At 39.9% G+C, this 22,446-nt stretch overlaps 1 protein-coding gene across 2 annotated transcripts; it reads left to right on the plus strand.

Moving 5' to 3' along the window:
- Positions 1 to 1,846: 1,846 nt before the first annotated feature.
- On the plus strand, positions 1,847 to 17,906 carry LOC136752688 (ras-related protein Rab-5B). Of its 2 annotated transcripts, none has more exons than XM_066708203.1 (6): positions 1,847 to 1,927; positions 4,215 to 4,535; positions 6,838 to 6,989; positions 8,211 to 8,333; positions 9,993 to 10,086; positions 13,785 to 17,906. In XM_066708203.1, the coding sequence occupies exons 2-6, from the start codon at positions 4,376 to 4,378 to the stop codon at positions 13,907 to 13,909; spliced, it is 654 nt and encodes a 217-aa protein (XP_066564300.1). In that variant the 5' UTR covers positions 1,847 to 1,927; positions 4,215 to 4,375; the 3' UTR covers positions 13,910 to 17,906. The 2 variants fall into 2 exon arrangements, with proteins under 2 accessions (XP_066564300.1, XP_066564301.1); XM_066708204.1 differs by lacking the exon at positions 1,847 to 1,927 and adding an exon at positions 2,148 to 2,282.
- The last annotated feature ends 4,540 nt before the right edge of the window (positions 17,907 to 22,446 follow it).

Genomic DNA, 22,446 nt, shown 5'->3' on the forward strand with positions numbered 1-22,446 from the left:
TGTAACATCCTTTTTTCAACCCTTTTGGTAACGTTTATTAGAAAAATAATCACACCACCCAGAATGTCACCACAGTATCTGACCACACAGTAGTTCATTTCAAATGTCCACAAATATAGACGTGTTTCCATAATTAGTTTTATTTGTAATTAATTAAAAGGGTGAATTATAATACACTTAATTGTAATTGAAGGGACAGATTAGAAGTCTGAAATCCAATTAAATGCAGATATGGCGACATAAGATGGGAGCTATATAAGAAAGAAAATTATGGATATTTTAACACACACACACACACACACTATTAGGATCTTCACATTTTTGCAATTTATAGAACTTGTTTTTTTCTTCTTTGCAGAAGTTCTAATAAAACACCATCTCCTTGTAATACTCAGAGCAGGGTCGTGTGCCAAAAGGGCTAGAGAATTTCAGAAATAATTCAATATGTATGGAGAAATAACTATGGTTCCAAACATATTGGGACAAGCCTCCTTCTGCTGGTGACAGATTGTAGCAGTGACTGTGCTATGTACATTGTTGTGTGTACTGGTCCATAGGTAGCCTATATAAAGCCAATGTTATATATGGTATATGGATATGACAGTTTCAATATGGTAGCTGACTACTACTAACCGTAACAATATCTTTTTGTTTGATTTAAACTGTAAACTAATTAATCAATTCATTTAATAGGCTTCATTAATCAAAATTAGCATGGATTCAATGTATTAAGTTACTGATGATTTAAATAGACTTGTAAAACATATATGATTGATACTCTCCAGGAACAGTGTTGGACACCGCTGAACTATAAGATTGCAGATTATTGTAGGATTGTGAATTAGATCAATATCTCTTTCTCATGGCAAAGATAGCAACTGCTGCAGAAGATGTTACTTCATTTGTATAAAGATAAATTTACAAAAAATCTAAGATAAAGCCACAGCCAGGGATAGGAGATCTGTGGCATCTTGGAGTCTAAGACAGTATGGTGGTTCTGCTTCTAAATATTCCATGAAGTAAAAGTGTGTCTGGAAGTGTCCAGGGTATGCAAATGTGTCCGATTACTCATACTTTGAAACCAAGTGGAGGTCAAAGGGTGTATTTCAGTTTTTATGCTATTGTTTTGTTTTTTTCATTTTTAAATGTGATGGTATCAGGGTCTTTCTTATGGGTTGGACTGGGAATGTTATGTATAGTGAATGGCACCATATCTGCCAATTGATGAAATTGCATCTGACACAAAGCTGGCATTATACCTGTTAAAGGAGAAAAGTGTTGACAATATATTTTCATATTGAACACCTCTGGGATGCACTGGAATGGCCAATCAATCTGGGAGAGAATGCAAAACCGTGTTGTTTGGAATAGTATAATTAAAACGGGTATACAGGCCAAGGGTGAGTCTAAACCTTGTTGAAACCTACTACTACTATTCATACTAATAGACTTAGCTTATTTTGACATAACGGTTTATATCGAGTGACTTAATCTGAAATACAACCCAACAACTTCTCCAGCAGTACCCCGCTTATCACTCGGAATACAACACTATAGTTACATTACTTAAACACATTTGCATAAAAAACAAGGAAAATCCAAAACTCGAACTACGCCCAAACTCATTCCCATGCATAACCTTATTTTGATGCATTCTCCATTTAAATGACTTTACTGGTGGAGGGGGGACTCCCACGGCTACAAACCACGCCCATTCCTCGTAAGCATACGCTAGCGTTAGACTTTCTTCTCTTCTAATTGGATCGTTGGATGTCGGTCAAACCGTAACTCCACCCCAGGACGCCTCTCATTGCCTGGCGTGCCTGTCCGTCACCATCCGTGAGGTTTGGTTGAGGCAGAGACGCTCCGCAGCGCCGACAGCGAAAAGATTGGAGAGAGGGCAAGAGAGAGGGAAACGGAGCGACAGGTAAGAACTGACCCAGAGACAGGGGACTCCCGTCGGCTTTGCGTGTTAGGCCGCGGGGCTGTCAGCGAGCCTGGTGCGCTGGTTTTGTCGGCGCTGCGGAGCTGGGAAGAGGAGGGAGTGGGGGCGTTGGGTGGTGCTGAAAGACAGGCGGGGTGGGGGAGGGAAGCGCTCATATTTATTGTCAACAGTCACACTTCCCCTAGTTAGTGTTGATGCTTCTGGATTAGTTACACACGGAGTCACTCTTCAATCCAAAATAGAAGAAAACAATAAAGAACGAACACTGTAATAAAGCTGGTTGAACTCCTGTCCCTGCACTATGCTATCTGGGAAATTACATTTGTATTCAGACTGCGTAAGTCACAGCGGCTTAAAATACTAACTCCAGTCTTATTAAAAGGGTTTCGCTGTGCGTTTTTAATGCATGATGTTACCGCTGTGTTAGTTTAGAAGTTACAGAACGAGCTCCACGGTCCGGTACCGAATGACACAGGTGTGCCGCACCGCTGTTTACCGCGTCTGCTGTGTCAAATGGGTTACTTCGTAAGGATCAGTAAACTGCCCTGGCATAAATGATTACGCTCTCGAGTGAATGTTTTCTCTCCATTTATGAAATATACTGCTTTAAGGTTTCAATTGTTGTGGATACTAGGCCTGTCTGTTGGATTGCAGTCCCACTTTATTGGGTTACACTTACAGGTGAGCTGAAACCCCCTTTGCCACACTAGACAATTGCCTGGTCAGAGCAATGAAGCTAATATTATTTCTTTATGTGGTGGTTAAAAGCTATTGCATCTGATCGCGTTTTCCATTTAGGGAAATTAGTCTTTGGTGTCAAGAGAGCACAAATCCAGTTTTTGTTGTTATAGGTCAAGGTAAACCATACATTTCTATTTTAAATACTTGGAAATCGTGTTAATTATTGTTACTGTACTTGTATTTTACTGCACTGTATTATTGTAATACCTCAGCCCTGCCCTCCTGGACAGTATACATGTCTAAGCTGCAGTCAGGTGGAATTATCACACTGGAACTGCAAGAGGGCATCAGGTTGAAAGAAAGTTGCTCTATGCATTTCCACAAGGAAAAACGGACCTGTTGATGAAATGGTTAATAAACTTGAGCATGAAAGGCTAATGGTTTTTTATACTGCAGTACTTCATTATTTGCCCAACATGGTCTTTATAGCCTTGTTAGCATTAAATGGATCCCAAGACATGGGAAAATAAGCTAGTAGAAGTTCACATTAAAGATGGGAAGATTAAATAAACTTTGCAGACATGACATGGAGAAGGGAAGCAATTGGAAACATCTTGGGGAGGTCTTCATCCTGCAGTGGATAAGGCTGATCATGATGATGATGAGATATATATACACCACATATATAAATAATATAAGTAGTACAATACTAGTGTTCTTATGGAGGTTTGGTTTGAGGAAGCATTAAGGGATTTTACTTTATAGTATTTTAATTATTGCAGACTTGGAACAGTTTTCAATTTGCATCTTTTAGGGTGATTCACGGTGGAATGCATTTATGTATTATGTGTGATCTAAAAATACAAAACTTATTTACAGTGTGGCTATGATTGATTGATTGATTGATTGGACAGTCAGGCCGTTCAGAATTGTGGGTCTTATTCTGTTTCCATGACAACCACTGTACAGGAATGTGGCTCTTCAAGTGCGCGATCGGAAACAAGTTTTCATATTAGAATACCTCAATCAGAAAATGCGTAACTTAATTTTGTCACTGACGACCCTCCATACTCTTGTGTTTTGAAGTTAAGGAGAGCAGTTGGGGACCAGTGTTTCATCTTGTAGCTTTTCTTTCTGAAGTAGTTTGTTCTCATCAGGTTTTTTATTTATTACCACAGAGATACCTGGCTTTACACTTCTGCTCTAAACTGTATTGTCTACCCAAGTGCCAGTGTATAGGCTAGGTGGCACTTAATTTGTATTGGCTCCCAGCAGCAGCACATTGTTTGCCTCTAACTCTTGAATTCATTAGGATACCTACTGAAAGCAATAACTTCTGTTATTTTTGTGGTCTGGTAAATGGTTGCATTAGCTATATATTATTGATGCATTACAGTTCAATTTCAGTCCAGTTATGCCATTGTACTGCTTGAGACTTCACAATTTGAAAAACCTGACCCTCTCCAGGCAAAACATGCTTCCTTACAATTACAATATATAGCACACCTGTTCTAATTGACCCCAGGTGGGTGGGTGATCCAAAGCTTTGAATGCTGTGATGATGTCTTTCCTTACCATGTCTCTGCAGGTTTTTTCCGGCAACAAGATCCGGCCAGCTTCTCAGTTGGAGGAGCCCCTTTCGCCCCCAACCCGTGGTCATTGTCCCTCCCATCCCCCCCACCCCCCCTCCCCTGTCATCTCCACACCACCCGCTCCCCTCCTCCACACCACCGTCCCTGAACATTGGCTATGGCAGGGCGCCCGTCGCGGCCCAATGGCCAGCCCCAGCCCGGTAAGGTGTGCCAGTTCAAGTTGGTGCTGCTCGGCGAGTCGGCGGTGGGCAAGTCCAGCCTAGTGCTGCGATTCGTCAAGGGCCAATTCCAGGAATACCAGGAGAGCACCATTGGAGGTGAGACTGGTGCATATAGACACACTTGCTCACCAGTAGACACGCACACACACAGAATGCTTACAATACAGACATATGGACAGACTTTGTCCAGCATATATACATGTTTGCTGTGAAACACACACACACACAAGACAGACGATTAAAGACACACTTGCTCACAAATACATGTGCATAATACAGACGTTTATATACACTTCTATATCTCTTCCTTGTTAATACACGCACACACACACAATGCAGTGAAATGCTAGTTTAATTACAACTACTACACAGTGACATTCATATAGACACTCACTATTACACAGAGAGATTTATATAGACATTTGGTTACAAATACACACTCTAATACACACAATAGACATTTATTAGATTCACTTATACATGGGCACAATACAGTGGCTTTCATAGACCCACTTACTCAATAATATGCACATCAATACAATCAATAGCTTATCAATACAAATAAATGCACACTAATATTTACAGTCTAGTTACAAATAATAATATATATGCGCTTGCCCACTAAAACACACTCATTCGCTAATATGCACGCCAACAGTAATATGTTGACATATGCAACTGTGACTGACGATTAAAAGTTATTGCTCAGCTATTGTTTTTTTCCTTGATGTTAAAGTGCCACGTACGTTTTAAGTGCTAAGGGGAAATGGACGTGCATATCTACAATCACACTTTTTTTGGTAGAAATTTGATGTTGATCTTTGCTATCAGATGGAAGGAATCAGTTTTGTGTTAATTAGTTCTGTATTAATGCAACTTAAAACAAGTTTACAAGATTAACTTCAAAAGTTTATTTATGATTGTCTGTGCAAAGCTCAATAAAATACATATCAGTAGGCCCACTAGTGTACACACCACACTGTCATTTATAAACACATGCAGGTGCAGTATAAATATTGTGTGTCAGTGAGGAAGTAGGCTGCCAAAATGATTGGAAATATTGTAAAAAGGTAAGGGAGGTAATGTTAAAACCCTAGATGTGTCCATACAATCGCATTATGTATGCTGCATTTTGAGTCACTTACAGCACACCAGATGAACATCCTGCATTGGAAAGAGATAAAAGAAGACCGATGTGATTGATAGCTATGACTTTACACTGAGACCTTAAAATAACTGAATATTTTTTAACTTGGAACAAAGACAGTGTGTAGAATTCATTCAAGTATTAAAATCATTCTAAAAATAATCTCTGCAAGGACTAAAAGCTCAGCAAGGAAACTGAATCTATGCAACATAGACATGAAGTGGAAGTGTTTTTAGGATAGAAAAAGGATTAGTACCACACCAAGAGTTGTGGGTGTATGGATCAAAATACCTCACCATGTCCTCATACCTGGTTCACTAAGGTTCCTTGTAAAGCAACTTGATGGAGGATCATAAATGAGGATGTCGATGCAACGTATCATCTTAGCAGAACACTCTACACAGTGACGCGTTCATTAGACGAACAGTGACTGTGGTGTGCATACCAGTCACTAATACTAATACATACTCACTATAACTAATATAGATACACATTTATTAATATTTCCTGCAGTCCTGGTCTCTGCCATAGCAAAACAGTATTATTTGAAAATGTAATCTCAATGTATTATCACAAGACAAGTAAATGGAAAAGTTACTGGAGCGCTTAAATAGGTAATACTCAGTCATAAAGGCATATTTGTCTACATGTACATCTCACACACAGGTGCCTGGCACATGGGGGCATGAGGCAGATTATTATTATTATTATTATTTTTATTTCTTGGCAGACACCATTATCCAGGGCGACTTACAACATAAGTGCATACAAAGTGCAAAAATACAGAGAAGTACAGAAGTACAGATGAATGAAGTCAAATGTGCATAGTTTTGTAATATGTTTGACTTTGTACTAATATGGTGTGTGCAGGGCATTCTGGAACCTTTATCAACCTCCCTCCAGCTTTGTAGAAAATGACAGCAGCTTTGATTTTGATTTCTGAATCACATGATCTCCCTCCCCCTGCCTGTCTCCCACACTCTTGCTTCCTGTCCCTTTTCTTTCTTTCTTCCTCTCTGTGATTTTTGTTTAATTTTTTTTATCTTTGCCACTTGCCTTACTCTCTTCTATGCCCCCACCCCCCATAATATATTGGCTTCCTTCCTTTCTCTCTCTCTGTCCCAGCCTTTCTTTAATGAGGTCTTCATTTCCCTTTTTCCACTGGCACTGGCTCTGGCTCCTCCTTTGTTGGTCCCTCCCTCTCTTCCTGTATCTCTCCTGAGCTCTTTCCCATCTCTCTCTCTGTCTCAGCTGCGTTCCTGACTCAGTCTGTGTGTTTGGATGACACCACGGTGAAGTTTGAGATCTGGGACACAGCAGGCCAGGAGCGCTATCACAGCCTGGCCCCCATGTACTACAGAGGAGCCCAGGCAGCCATCGTGGTCTATGACATTACCAACACGGTACAGCCTCCTTGCTTCACACTTAATCACTCATCAGGCTGTAGACTGTTGAACAGTGTGCTCTTTTTCCAAATTGGAAAATGCAGTGTTTGTTTATGTATGTATTTATTTAGATACTTGTTCCTGTTTATCACCCCCAATTTTCAAATAACTTTTATGCACTGCTACGATTGTGTGCTTCTTTGGCAGGGATGAGACAATGAACTAGTCCTCTGAAATGCACACTGTTCCTAGTTTACCTAGCTATTACATGAGCCAGAAGGTTTGTTGCAACTTCGACTGCTTACAAACAACGGGAAGGCGCTCAATTCCCAGTCAACAGATTTGCTCACTCAGCCCCCAGGTAACATATCCTGTCACACCCTCTCCTGGGAACTCCTGGGTTAAAGCTGGCAATAGCATCGCTGGGATTATATACCATCTGAAGGCTACAGTTGTTCGTGTGAAAAGAGGTCACTAGTTAAATGCTGTAACAGGTTAATTTCTCTGTATTGCCCAATTGCATGTAAAATATGAATTTATACATTTATACAATGACTGCTGCTCAAAAAAAAAAGCTATATAAATGATTTACAGCTGTACAGCAACAAAACCAATAATGCAATAAATTATAATATGAAACAAAAATAAAATATAGAAAATAAGGTAATGATTTACAATACTCAAGGACAGTACAGCCAGTGAGAAGTAGAAGTAATTCTGAAACAAAATGTGCCTTTTCATTTGCATAGTGGGTTGTGTGAAGCAGCTTTGTACTCGTAATAACTTAATATATAGACCATTACATATTATAACCAGAAAAGGATCACGGGGTGAACAGGTCCAGAATCTGCCTATACCTTTCAAACTGTAGTATAAGAGATGGTGGTATAGTGCAGTATTACTGTGTAAATTACATAGTAGTAGGTTGCAGTTTTTCATTTTAGTGCAAAGCTTAAAATAAAAAAATACAATCTTTTGACTTACACTGTAAACAGTGTCTAATTGAACTGTCTATTGAGTTATGATGTCAATGATAGATATTTCACATTAATCAGAGATGATTCTGATCTTTCAGAATGACAATCCAATCCAGGATTACAGTTTAGTCTGAAGAAGCGTCTTGTCTGTGTCCGCCGTGTCTGTGAAGCCCTACTGTACAGCTGCACTCTGCCAGTCACAGTCTGTGTGTGTGTCTGGACCTTGTAAGTTAGAGGTATTGTTTGTGTCTGTGGGCTGCAGGAGACATTTGGACGGGCTAAGACCTGGGTGAAGGAGCTGCAGAGACAGGCCAGTCCCAACATTGTCATCGCACTGGCCGGCAACAAGGCGGACCTGTCTGCAAAACGGGCTGTGGAGTATGAAGTAAGCGTCTGTCTGAATGCATTTGTTTGCATTGCTCTGTGTCTGTCCTTATGAGCTATTTAGAATAAATAAGTTTCCAACATTTATTTTTAAGTAATTAATTTGGACTCTTCAGTACATTTAACTGCTCAACACTTCAATCAAGTGAACTTTGAACCAAGTGAAAGCTAATGGTGCCCCCACTATGGGTTGGGATTCCTGTCAATTAGGCTGTAGTGTTTTATATATTGATCTACTGCTGGATGAATGCCTCCCCAAGATATTTCCATTTGCTTCGATGTATAGCATCTCTTTTCCAGGGCACACCAGCAAATCCTATTTCATCTTCCCATCTTTTATGTGGTCTTCTAGGTCTTTCCCCATTTATTTTGTAGCTTCTTTGTGTCTGGTCCATTGCCATTTAATAATTTTCACAGTTTCAGCAATGTCATTGTTCTCTGATTAATTTATTTGTTATTCTGTATCTTGTTATTCCAAGCATGCATCTTTCCATGTTTTTTTGTGTCATTTCCAGTTTGTCCTTTTCCATTTCCATTTTTGCAATTACTGACCAGGTTTCAGAGCCATAAGTGAACACTGGTAGTATGGATTTTTCTAGCAAATAGATACATTTCCTTTCAGTAGTGAGTGTCTTCTAAATAAGAGTTTATTTAATAAGATCTCCATCTGTGTAGATTTCCTGTCCAAAGTACTTTTGACTTAAATTTCCTTTTGATCTACTTCAATTTCCTTAGTTTTAACAAAGTTGTTGAACATGATTTTGGTCTTATTCAAGTTCATTTTGAGTCCAGTTTTCGTACTTGCATCTAAAAGTTCTTGAATTTGAAGCTGCAGGTCTTCAAATGTTTTTGCAAAGATGACAATGTCATCAGCAAATCATAGGTTGTTCAGTTCAGTCCATTTATCTTGATTCCATTTTCTACAAAGTTATAGTACATTATAATTGGAAATACAACAGTGTGTTTTGCTACTTTTTTATTATTTGATTGCATTGATTTTATAACTAACATCTTTTGAATGTTAATCTCATTTATGTTTTTGATTTGCTCTACCTCTGTCTTATTGGGTATCGCTACATAAATTAAAACAAAAGCACTGCAATTTGAAGTGGATAGCCAAAATCACACGTGGAAGTACTATGCATTCTATACTTCACTTCAGTTGCAGTAATTAATAATCTACTTTAAAATCATAAACCACTGTAAAAGTGCAAAAGGCCTGGTAAAATGCCAAAACTAGCTCATGGACAATAAAAGTGGGCACACAGTGGGCTTTTGGGGTATGTCAGTACACACAGGCATCAGTACCAGGAGGAAAACCTGCGTTGCTCTACTGTCTGACATGTCAAAATAATAATGTTGTATTATAAAGATGGTTTAGGTCATACTATTATTATATAAAGACTAAATTCAAAAAGAGCAGGATGGTAAGAGGTGTTTTTGTATTATTTTATGATTTGATCATTATGCCTTTAAATTACTAGCCACTAATCAAGCTAGATGGGTCTAATGACCTACTCACCTCTGCAGTTTTGTGTTGTTGTTTTACCTATCCTTTCTTCTGCAACCTTATTGTTCTCTTTCTGTCATGTACGTCTTTCTCCTACAGTTCTCTGCCTGACTCACACTCTCACACTCACACACTCTCTCTTTCTGTCAGGAAGCCCAGGCCTATGCAGATGACAACAGCCTTTTATTTATGGAAACTTCCGCCAAGTCTGCCATGAACGTAAACGATCTCTTCCTGGCAATAGGTGAGTGACTGTGGTGGCAAAAGCTGAATTCATGGTGAAAAACGGAAATCAGGCACTCAAACACATTACAAAAAAGTAAGTTTAAATAACCTATATATTAAAACAATTAAATAGTACAGTGTTTGTATAATAATGAAAAAATATTAAATCAGGAAAAAGTAAATCTGAAATTTCAAAATAATAAAACAGATTTCATATAGCCCTACATGTACAAAACATTATAGAAATGGGCCCACAAATAAATAGATAATAGATAGAAAATATTTTAAACCAATAATAAAATTACAGCATCAAATGCCCAAACAGTGACAGTGTTTATCTGCATTTTAACCAGATGTGGTACCTTTCAAAACATTCACCTGGAAGTAAACCGAGATGACTTTACAGGTGTTACAAGAAATTTACAAATTAAATGATTAAAGACATACTGAAATGTACAGTACATAGACTTTGATGTAGTAATTATGCTGGAAGGTACATTTAGTGGCAACTAGACAGACTTTATATACTTGTACAGTTTGTGGCGATTCCAATAGGAAATGAAACAAACTAAAAGATTACCAAGGTCCTGCTACAAACCCTAAACCTTTTGGCTACCTAGATTAGATTAAAAATTGATTCATAGGTCACTTTAAAACCTGGTAAATATTTTATAGATATGACCCAATATAATCTAAAACTGAAGTCGGAGATGACAAAAAATTTTAATTGTCTCTGGGCACTAGGCGGGGATCTCTCCTCTAAATTCAAACTATGTACAGGGAGTATATCTGTTATACTTACTGGATATATACTCGAAACTACATTTACAATAATGAAAAGTTTAAATACGTTTCATACATACGATCGTTGCAGAATCACACTGCTGGACATTGTGCAGGATCGCTCACGTCTCTCTGCCCAATGTGGATGAGGCTTCAGTCTTCACATTCTTTTCCTTAGTATCATCACTAAGTGACATGCCCACTTTCTCATCACTATCTTTTCATCATCTTCCTGGTCCAAACTCCACTCAGATTCCCTTCCAGCCTCCTTCTACATCTGTATCAGTGCTCAGGCAGAGTCGCATTTCTCTGCTTTCCAGATACAGACGCTGCCACATTCTCTACGACTGTTGAGTTTTGACTTTTCATTCCTGCATTATTTGACCGTAATCAAACTGTGGACAATTGGGGAACACATTCAGTTTTGACTGATGACAACAGGACCTGTTCAAATCCATCTTAAGTCTGATTCCAGGAACTTGTTAAAGTCAAAGAAGTTAGGGCATGGAGAGTTATTTCTATATGGATCTATGGATCTGTCTGTCACACAGAGTATGAGATGCATAACTTCAGAACGTCTTGCAGAGCTGAAGACCTTGAAAGGAAAGGGTCAAGTAAGGCAAATAAAGATAGTCTAGCCAGGTATTTAGTTGCTAAATTGGGGAGCTGGGAAGAAGTCACTAAATATAATGTTCTAAATTATAATGTGTGCTCTGTGTGAAAAAATGTGGAACTGCAAGTTTACCTTTTCATAGCTGTGTCTTTCTATAGAGCAAATCAAATGTATCAATACAATTGTTACTAATGTGGATTGCCGTTCTGACAGTGGTGGTCTTCTTCTTTGGGAAATAAAACGAACTGGATATTGTCTAAATATGATATTGAAATATTTAATATATATACACGACATTGCCTGAAAAGTAGAAACCATCTGCATTAAAGTACTGTGATTTGGCCAAAAGAGGGGGGGTTACATGTTTTGTTTACAGTAAATTGAAAGTGAAACAAATTGGTATGTATCTGAAGTTCTGAACCCCAATATTTTAGTCAAATTGAAATGCAGAATTGTATCTTACTAGATATTCATTATCATTATTAATTAATTAATTAATTAACTAATTATTGGCAGACGCCCTTATCCAGAGCGACTTACAAAACATAAGTGCAATACAAAGTGCAAAAAAAAAACATACAGTGCAATTCAAGGCAAAAAGACATTACAAATTCCAATTTACATAATACAGTGCAATTTAAAGCATAATACATTTGACAAATTCCAATTTACACAAGTGTATACAATATATGAGGTCTTACATCCTGGATTGTAAAAGCTGAGTGCAGACAAGATGTCACAGTCAAGGGCCAAGGGAAAGGGAGCATAGGGGAAATCAAAATAACAATACAAGTACTAGTAACGCAAGGCAAGTAGTATGATAAAACGTTGTAAACTGCTATCTTACATGAGAGTAAAAGACTAAATTACAAGTACTGTCTGAAAAGATGTGTTTTGAGTAAGTGCCAGAAGGAGGTCAAGGACTCTGGTGTTTTGACTTCAGTGGGATGGTCGTTCCACCACTTAGGGGCCAGGGATGAGAAGGAGCGGCTCCGGAGGAAGGGGAGTGGAGAATAGGAAGGTTTAGTCTTCTGGCACCGGAAGGTGGCCTGGAGTGGATGTATGGGGAGACGAGGGTCTGAAGGTAGCTTGGTGCAGTGTGGTTGAGACAGTGGTAGGTGAGGGTTCATCCAGGAAACTAGTCAAGATTTTTTTTGTGGGATAATAAGGATCTTGGTGGATCTTGAGGGAAGAAGACCTCTTAAAATCCAGTTAAGATGAAACTCGGTGTACATTATTGTGACTGGCAGAACTTCCCTCCTGTCTCCTTCCCCATGACATCTAGAGCCCCTTGTGTAAGTGTGGAGCCGTGCAGCCTTGTGCCTTATACTGAAGAGGCAACAGGAGCACAAATGTCAGGAAATCAAAAGAATGTAGTTTATGCCAGCAAGACTCAGACTGCAGAATGTGCAGGTATAATGAGAAATTAGATAATAAAACAAAACAAAATACATACTTGAAAACAAAACAAATACACACTCTCAATATATAGAGAGTGGAAACAAACAAAATAAGCAAACAAACTAACAAACACGGTTTTGTCAGGTTAGAATTAGGGTTTAAGCAGACCCACCCAGAGCCCATTCACTTGCTCTGATTTGTAACACTTCCCCCTCCTCCTGGACAACAGAGCCCTTTTATATAATGTCAACGCCCCTCCCACTGGATCATACCATTATCTACCAGGGATATATTATGTCCTTCACAGTAAACTCCCTCATGAACACTATTGCAGACTCCCCCTCTCAATACACATCACTTCTCTTTCCCAGCCTCCAATGTAAATTACCATACTGTGCGCGTTCGCACTCCCTTAAACATTAACTTTTACTGCGGGAGTTGCAAACAGTAATAAGATCAATACTCTGAAAGAGTTGTATACTATCACGTAACACATTCTTATTTCACAAGATTAAAATATGCCCCATCTCACATAGTGTGCACCCTGTATGTGATGGCTTATATTTCGTCATAAAACCGAGTAAGGATATGCATGTCTTTTTGTCTTTTGTGTTGTAAACAATACATTGTGTTTTCATTATGCGCAGAAACATAACTAGCTTGACTTCGTAACAGTCTTAGCAATATGTGGTTATTGGAAAGAAGTTTGTGTATATGTTGCAATAGTCCTTTAATGCACTAATCTGTCTAAAGTGAAGGAGGGGTGCCGTTTAGAGGCAAGACAACACTGCCATCAGGCGATTTCAGCTCCTTCACACCTTGGCACTAGATAACTGGGTTCAAGCAAGGCAGCTACCCCAGGTGCAGTATCAACACAGTCTGTTTACCAAGGTGGTAATTCTCTCATCTCTTTATTTCAGCCAAGAAGCTGCCAAAGAGTGATCCCCAGGGTGGCACTGGTGGGGCACCGGGCCGTGGGGGGCGCACCGGAGTGGATCTGAGCCAGCCCAGCCAGCCAAGCAAGAGCCAGTGCTGTGGGAATTGAGGAGAGAGAGAGTGATGGGGTGGGGAATGCATGGAGAGAGGGAGTTGGGATTTGGGGGTTGGGGAAGGGGAATTGTGGATAGTGCATTACTGGAACCAATTCTAGGGGGTGTCAGAGCCCTGTGTCTCAAATTGAGCCTCATATCTTAAATCCCACAGTCTAATCCCACCCACTGACCCTTCCCAGAGAGAAGCCCACTAACCTGGGCTCACTTTGAGACTCTTCTGCACTGACACACCCAGCTACTACGCTGATCCCACGAGACAGCCGCACACTTCAAATCATTTCCCTCGACAAAGTGTACAACCATAACAGCACTGCCCATTTTCAATAACGGACATTGCAGAGTGTTACAACAGACGTGTGCTCTCTAAGGACTGGCATGAACTGCTTGACAAGTGCTTCCCTGGAGCAGGGCAACTGTTTGAAGGGTAGTAAGTGATTTGAAGCAGCACTACTACAGATGTCTGAATCTCGAGATCTGCTTTGGTTTTGGTGAAAGGCACCGGGCCAAGTCCTCACCCGGAGAATGTTGAAGGTGTGCAGTACAGAATCGCAAATCAGATCTGCCCCCAATATTTCCATTACATTTACCAATTCTGCAGTTCTGATACAAGGAAATGGGGATCTGCTATAGACGCACCATTATTCAGTCAGTCATCATTTGCCACATTCCAGCTAAAAGATGGAATTTGAGCACAGTGAATGCAGTGGCGAAACCTGACTTCAATACCTTCTCTACACCATCTCCAAGGGCACAATTCATAACAAAACTCCACAGCACACAAATGCAGAAACCTACACTGATGTTTCAGTTAAGAAATGTATAAACGACTTGTTGGTTTTCATTATTCACTGATGTGCATCTGACAATTAGGGTTGCCACAGATTTCAAGTATCCACGTCCAGCATGTCAGAGAGTGAAAAGTACTTTTTTGATATGGTGATTTTACTTTCATGTCTGTGTTTTTCCCAAGATTAAGAAGCATTACCTCTGGTTTACAGCAAAGGTTGGTAGCAAAAAGTTGATGCATATTTAACTACTCATTTGGTAGTAAAGAGGTTGGTCATTGTGGTAAATCGGTCTCCATATTTCTCTAAATGTACTACCCAGCTGTGATCTGTGATGGGTCCACAATTTGCCGTACATTTTATTTAGTACACCATTGAGTTTTTGGTCATTGTAATAGTCGTTGGTGAGGAACGTTAAGTACTAGACTGCACTGTTGAGTTTAAGACTTGACCAATTCAGATCTGTTCTAATAAACCCGGACAGGCTAGGCCCATAAGAGAGAGGGATGGCAGTGGGGGCTGGCTTGTGTTCAATGTGAAGCCCTGCATAGTAGAACTGACAAGAGGGTTATTGGTTGGCAGTCTGACTATGAAAATCCCAACTGTATTCCAGCAAGTATGTGGCAGTATGCAGTGTAAAACAATGTGGCCAAGTGGTGAACAGTGATTTCAGAGCCAAGGCCTGTTGATTTTAAGATCCTGTTCTGCACAAGTTTAGGGAAGTTTATATTCCAAGGTATTGTATTGGCTTTGGAAATGGTGGCTAGAAAATATTTTTAAATCGTGCTTGAGAGCTTTGATGGAAGGCAGACTGACAGATGTGACAAATGGACCACAACAATAATCCTACAGAAAAAAAGTCTATAAATGGGAAGTGTGGGATTAAAATATTAGGCATTTTATAACGGGGGGGGGGGTAGACTAGAGTGGATTCAACGAAGGAAGGGGTGCTTTTTATCACGCCACCCCTTCAGTTACCAAATTCCTAATATTTTAGGAAAGAGGAATAGGATTCTGCTGGAGATGGGGTAGACAGTTGATCGAGTGATGGGGTGAGTAGGGCAATGCTTGGAGGGTCTGAAGGGGCCAATGCAGTGACCACAGTGTTGAGAAGCAAGCAAAGGCAGGTCTGGACACAGTCTCCTCATTAGTAACTGAGCACTGGCTTTCTGGTGAAGTGAAGTTTATTGTACAAGTACAACTATAGCATCACAGAGGAAATTCAGTGATTGAGGGTAAGCTGTAAGCCAGCAAAAACACTCACTCGTGAGTAATATGGGGAAATGTTTATTAGTGAGGGTTCTTAAAATATACAGCAAGGGGGGTCCCTGAGATTGTAGGTATGGATAGTTTAACAGATTCACACCAATAGAAGCACCCATCGGGGCAGGCAAATGCATGCTCTGGGGGATAAACACAGTTGCAGACATAGGAGGATGTTTTGTTTCATAAACACAAAACACTCCATTCACATACTTTCACCTGGCCTCCCTCCCTTCCCCATCGCTTCATTCTTTTCACTTCCATTTTTATAAACCACATTTAACACTCGGCTTTTATAGACAACAAGTCTGTGTGAATGAAATCAAGTATGTGTACAATTTGAAAAAAAAAAAAAAAAAGCATTTTCTTTTCGATTGTTTTAAATGGATGCAGCATCCCCTTGTGCCGTAATGACTGTTAAATTGTTTCTCGTATCTGACAAGGTTCAAATGTCTTGTTCCCTTTGCTCACAATGGAAAAAAACACAATTGTGGCAACTATTCTGATTTGCACAAAACAGAAAATAGAATTAAAAGGTAAACATTGTGTATTCATATTTTTACATTTGACTATCATTATTCCACTGTGTTTCAGATATGGACTAAAGATTTTGCCTCATTATTTGGATTATAAGATGTTAATGTGAAGCTTCTGTATCAAAAATACAAACTTGTCTTGTTACAAGTTATTTCTGCATGTGTGGTGATCGAGAGGAACTAATGAAATCTTGACACTTGACACCCCAATCTAGATGGAATACCTTGTCTGAAACATGGGAACAGCTTGCATACAAAAAAAAAGTAGTTCGACCAAAAATCAAGGGAACAATCAAAACTCAGACACCCCAATACAGGTTTTAATGTGAACAATATATAAAATAATAAAAAGGCATCTTTTCAGTTTGAAAAGTACAGAAGTTAATGAAGATGGGCTTCATTATGAAACTGGTCCTGATTTGAAGTTAAAAGGTTTTAAGAAAGAAAACAAAATGGAGAATAATCAGTAATAAATGGAGCCTATCTGTATACAACACCATGTGACTTATCCTTTATAGAAAGATGTATGAAGATTAAATTGACTTATTTGCTAGGGTGAAATATGCATTCCTGTCAACTGGTTTGTTCAGCAGTACATTCCTTGGGAGTGCGGGAGTCTTTTCAAATTAAGCACAAGCTGCTAAACAAGGGCTTTGGCTTTTAGTACATGCCCTAGTCCCCAGCTACAGTCTATGCAGGATCAATTTAAATCTGGAGTTTTATTATCCATTCTGGGCTATTGCCAGTCATATGGTGCGATCTGCCGACTTTCTCTGTTGCTTTTACTGAGATTAGATTTTGAATGACATGATAGTTCAGCCTTGGGCTTCCCAACCTCGAGTTTGCTTCCTCTGCATGACTCCTGGCAAGCAAGTGGGGTCTTTGACCTGTGTGTTTCTTGGAGAAGTCACTCAGTATTGCAAATAACAAACATGAGGAGCAGCAACAGAGGTAGACAGAATGTGTTTGTGCAGCTAAAATGCAATTAGATTGTGAAGATGGAGAAATTAATTTGTAGAAAACTTACTGAACCGTGAAACTTTATGATGTTCCATCAGCTAATGGAGTGATTTAATACACTGGCTTAATGTACCTGTATACACAAACCTATGATTCAACATGAAGGGAACTTGGTTTTGTAGAGGAAATGTAATTTGTTCCACAATGAGAAAAGAAAAACAAAACAGTGGGGATGCTGCAGTATTTTAACTGTCTCGTACTGCATTATACTTTCTCTTAATCAAGTATTTGCTAATAAAAAATAAGTGTCTTGGCTGGGAGGTTACAATTAAGGTAAAGGAGCTAGGTGACTTTCACAATGTATTTAATGTATGTAAAGAATGACTGCAAACAAATGTACTGTCTACCTGTATGTATTACAATAAATTAAATTGCCTTTCTTATTATACAGTGTACACTTTTGTTTTGTTGTTCATTGTTAATTTGGAGTAAACTATCTATAAAGTACACTGTATGAAGACCCAAGTTGTTTTTAGCCAAATACTGTGCTCACAGCCTTAGTAGCACATATTGCAGCTGACCTATGGAAGGATGAAGGACAGAGCTCGGCCCCAATGATCTCTGCCTGACCTCAATTCAGCACTTGATGTCAGTGGATTTATTTGTAGTGTGGTCAAGTAAAATGGACAGAGACTACTACTCCCAATGAAGAGTAAATGCAAAAAACACACTCTTTTTCATAAAACAGATCAATAAAAAAAAATGCCACTGACTGTGGCCACAATGTTAGTTATATTTTACTAATCATGATCATGTGTAATCATGCACTAGAATAACAATAATTGTCCTTTGCTTTGGCTGAAATATACACAGACACCTAGAAATATACAATATTTGTATTAATCTTAAAGTAAAACATGTCTGAATAGTTAATCTAAAGTACAAATATGTGCAGTTTATGCATATAATTCAAATACAAAGATATTTAAAATCCATGCTGCAAGTATTTTTTTACTTTTATTCTTGGCTGGTCATATTGCTACAGTCAAGGTATTTAATCCAGTGTGTGTTATAAGACTCAGTACCAGCTAAGCTGAAGACATCTTACTGAATACATGTCACAGGTGGAAAAAACACATCAGGAGTTTTGCAATTTATGTTGACGTCAGAAAACACTAAACCTATCCCCCTCACAGAGGTGTTCCAAAATAACATCAAATAAAATAAAATAAAATAAAACAAGAAAGGCAAATGAAAAGACAGCTGCTGGTGTTCAGACAGGACATTCAGAGTCGGCTGTCAGAGTTCGGGCTACTGAGAGACAGAGGGAAAGAGAGAGGGTTTAATAGAGTGAGAGACACCTGTGTGGAGAGAGCTAATTGCAATTGCTCTCCATGCAGCAGCTGCGGCCAGAGAGGACCAGTCACTACGTGGATTGTATATACATCTGTGGCTAAAAACAATATTAGTAAACTACAGTGTTCGGAAAAACCTGAAACGAACTATTTTGAATCTTCACAGAGCAGGACAGAATGCATTTGCATACTGAAATGTATCGCCAGATGCTAAGCTTAAAAATATAGAAGCCCCATTACATAAAAACATCTGACAATAATGGCTATTAAGTTTTTATTGAATTGTTCTTTGCAATCTTCCTCTCCCATGTCTTCTATCATGTCACCCATACTGTGGAGTAGTGGTTAGGGCACTGCACTCAAACCTGGAAGGTTGTGGGTTCAAAGGTACTTCACTTAGATTGCTCCAATAAAATGCCCAGCTGTATAAATGGGTACAAATGTGAGTTGCCCTGGATAAGAGTGTCTGCTAAATGACAAATAATGTAATGTAATGTGTCTTCCCACTGATCTTGTCTCTCATCCTGCTCTTCTACTGCTACAGAAGAGAAAAACAGAACAATGGTTAATTCATTTCTGATACATTTTAGGACAGCCCTATAACTCTATTAACATGTCACCACAAAGTGCAGTTGGTGCCCGTTTCTCAAATTCTGTTGACTCTTCCGGAGAAGCAGGCTTGGCCGATGTGCCTTGCTTGCTGTCCAATGCAATGGCATAAGTCAAATATATTTCACAATGTACCCTCCCTTTCCGTAATACTTTATGAAATGCTGCAGCAACTGCTTTATTTTTTCAGCACTTCCAAATCTTGCAGCCGCTGCAAATGTCGCAGCCGCTGCTTTATTTTTTCAGCAGTTGCACTTCAGGGCCACCGTACTTTAACCCGCACATTGATGGCGGTGGGGCTAATCCATACAGTGGTGGGGCTCAAATCAACGTCTGAATTTCAATGTGAATACACACACAATGGATTGGCACCCTTCCCAGTACCTAGAAATACCACGCATTAGGCTGCTATGGGTTAGATCAGGGGTTCCCAAACCTTTTGACCCCAGGGACCCCCTTGGGGGGGGGGTGGATCGTTGGAGTACCAGACCGATGCTGGGGTAGATGATTGCACTCCTTTTTTCACAAGCAAAATTACATCGAGAGCAACACATGTGGACGGTCACTACTACTGAGTGTAGGCAATATTATTCATGCTATTTCAACTCGTTCATGTTGTCTGGCAAACCTGTCCGCTACAAACCCAGCGCATTGTACATCATGTGTCACACTCCTCTCACACACAGAGAAAGTAAGAGAGTGAGACAGAGAGAGCGAGAGAGAGAGAGATACAGAGACAGATAGAGAGAGAGAGAGAGATACAGCAGTTATCGGAGCTCAACAGGTGGCCGCCCAGTCCACACAAAATGCAACAAAGTCAGCAGTTCCCAAATCGACCCTATTATTTAAAATATATCCAAACTTACCATTTACATTTTCAAAGGAGCACAATCTGCCAGTTGTTGTGGTTGGATCATTCCATACTAATGTTAGCAATGTTACAATTTCCCAAATTACTTAGCTAGCTAGCATTAATTGATTTGGCTAAGATCAGTGTAATGTGTGATGCACTGCATCACTACACTGCATGCTAACGCCCGCCAATTTCATGCAGCAATGACGCAGTGACGCATATGGAACTGGCTAGTGCTTATTCTGCTCGGTGATATTCTGCGTTGTTCAATGGTGGGGCTAAGGTGGGGCTAACACGATTCTTGGTGGGGCTGTAGCCCAACCATGCCATACCCTGCCGCCGCCCCTGACTACGCACTCCTCTACCCAGTCCAAGTCACAGAGCAAACTTTTAATGGAGGTATGTAACATTCACTGGTTTTTACTGATGTTATTATTATTATTATTATTTTCTAAATGCAGTGAAAAGTCACCGTATAAAGTGTAAACACCATGACAGTGTCTGTTTCTTATAGCTGAAAACGCTGCGCAGCCAGGGCAATCAGCCCCCCTGCAGAGGCCAGTGAGAGAGGGGTCAAGAGGCCCATTGCTTAAAAAACCCGATCGTGTTGATAAGGGAGCGGCCAGTGTACAGCAGGGCAAGCAGCCACCAGCATCACAGCGCACAGACACTTTACAAAAAAAAGTACAATTCAGTTCTACAGAGCCAAGAAAAGCACTACATAAGACAGTACTGAGAAAGAAACATTAATGCTGCCAAAAGAATACTGCTAGGCTTAAATCTAGAACGGATGTGTTACAATTAGCATGATCACAGACACCATTACACGCTGATAATGTTAGCTGTGTACAGCATGGTGATCACTCATCAAACTTGGAAATTCAAGAATATATAGGTCTGGATCTGTCTGATGAATTAGCATTACAAGCTGACAATAATGATAATCAGATTGGTGGTGGTGATGCTGTAATGTTTGAGGTGAATAATGAAAATGATGATTTACAAATGGGGGTGGGTGGTGTCACGGTCACTGGGGGGGACCACAGGGAAAGGGAGTAAGGACCCAGGTGCAGTGTTTGTAGAAGGGGCTACCAAGACACAAGGACTAAGCAAGGACGTGGTTAAGGTCACAGGCAAAGGTCTAGATCAAGGAGGTCAAGAGAGAGACAGGACTAGGACAGGGAGCAAGAGAGAGAGAGAGAGAGAGAGACAGAAAGAGACACAGGACTGGAGACAAAGCGCTAGGAGGAGAACAAGGAACCAGGCTTGGTGACACAGGTAGAACTGACGACACTTCACCCAGATTGAGGGCAGTGAGGGGTATATAAAGGGAAGCAGAAACTAGGAAGGCAGGAGCAGGACCAATGAGAGCAGAGGAAAGGAACAGAAGTGCACAAGGGTGTGGAGGAATGTTAATTGAAAGAATGACAAAGGAAAGCAGTGAAGAGAGAAGGAAAAGGCAAGGGAACATTTGCGGCCTCTAGTGGGGAAAGAGGGTAAGGGCTAGGGAACCATGACAGGTGGTGATGGTGGGGACCTGTGTTGGGTGTTTTTGGAGTGTATTCGTCGCAATGTCTGGGAAATTAATAGGTTTCGGGGTATGGAGTTCTATGAAGAATTCAGGTTTGTGAATCTCGATCTCGTAGAATCTTACATGGAGGCTGCCCGTATTGTGCATGGAGCTGTGCAAGGGCTTTTAAATTAAATATCACACAATGTGGGTCCTAATGATTTTGTACAGCTTAGACTGGGCTCAGGGTCATTAAATAATCCTTTCTATTTGAGGAGGTGAAATTTGGGGGAGCTGGATGCAGCAGATTTCTTAGAGAGCATATCAAATTTACTACAGTCACACCGGAATCCTAACAGATGGGAGTTTGAGAATAACAATCACAGTAATTAGAAATATGCAAGGTGGTGCACGGAAGCACTTAAAATGTGTTTTGTTTAGCAAGATAATAGACACAAAAAGGTGTCATCTAATTGATTTTAAAAACCAAGGTGACAATTTATGTTTTGCTGCCAGTGTGTACCGTTTGTGGAAGAGGAAAGAGTGCACAGATACAGAAATGTTAGATGGTGCCAAACACATACATAGTCAGCAAGGGGTTTCCATTCAGAAAAAGATTAGTTTTTCAGATATTCAGGCATTTGAAAGACAATTGGGGG

Source organism: Amia ocellicauda, chromosome 7, assembly GCF_036373705.1.
Source record: "Amia ocellicauda isolate fAmiCal2 chromosome 7, fAmiCal2.hap1, whole genome shotgun sequence".
NCBI classification, from domain to species: Eukaryota; Metazoa; Chordata; class Actinopteri; order Amiiformes; family Amiidae; genus Amia; species Amia ocellicauda.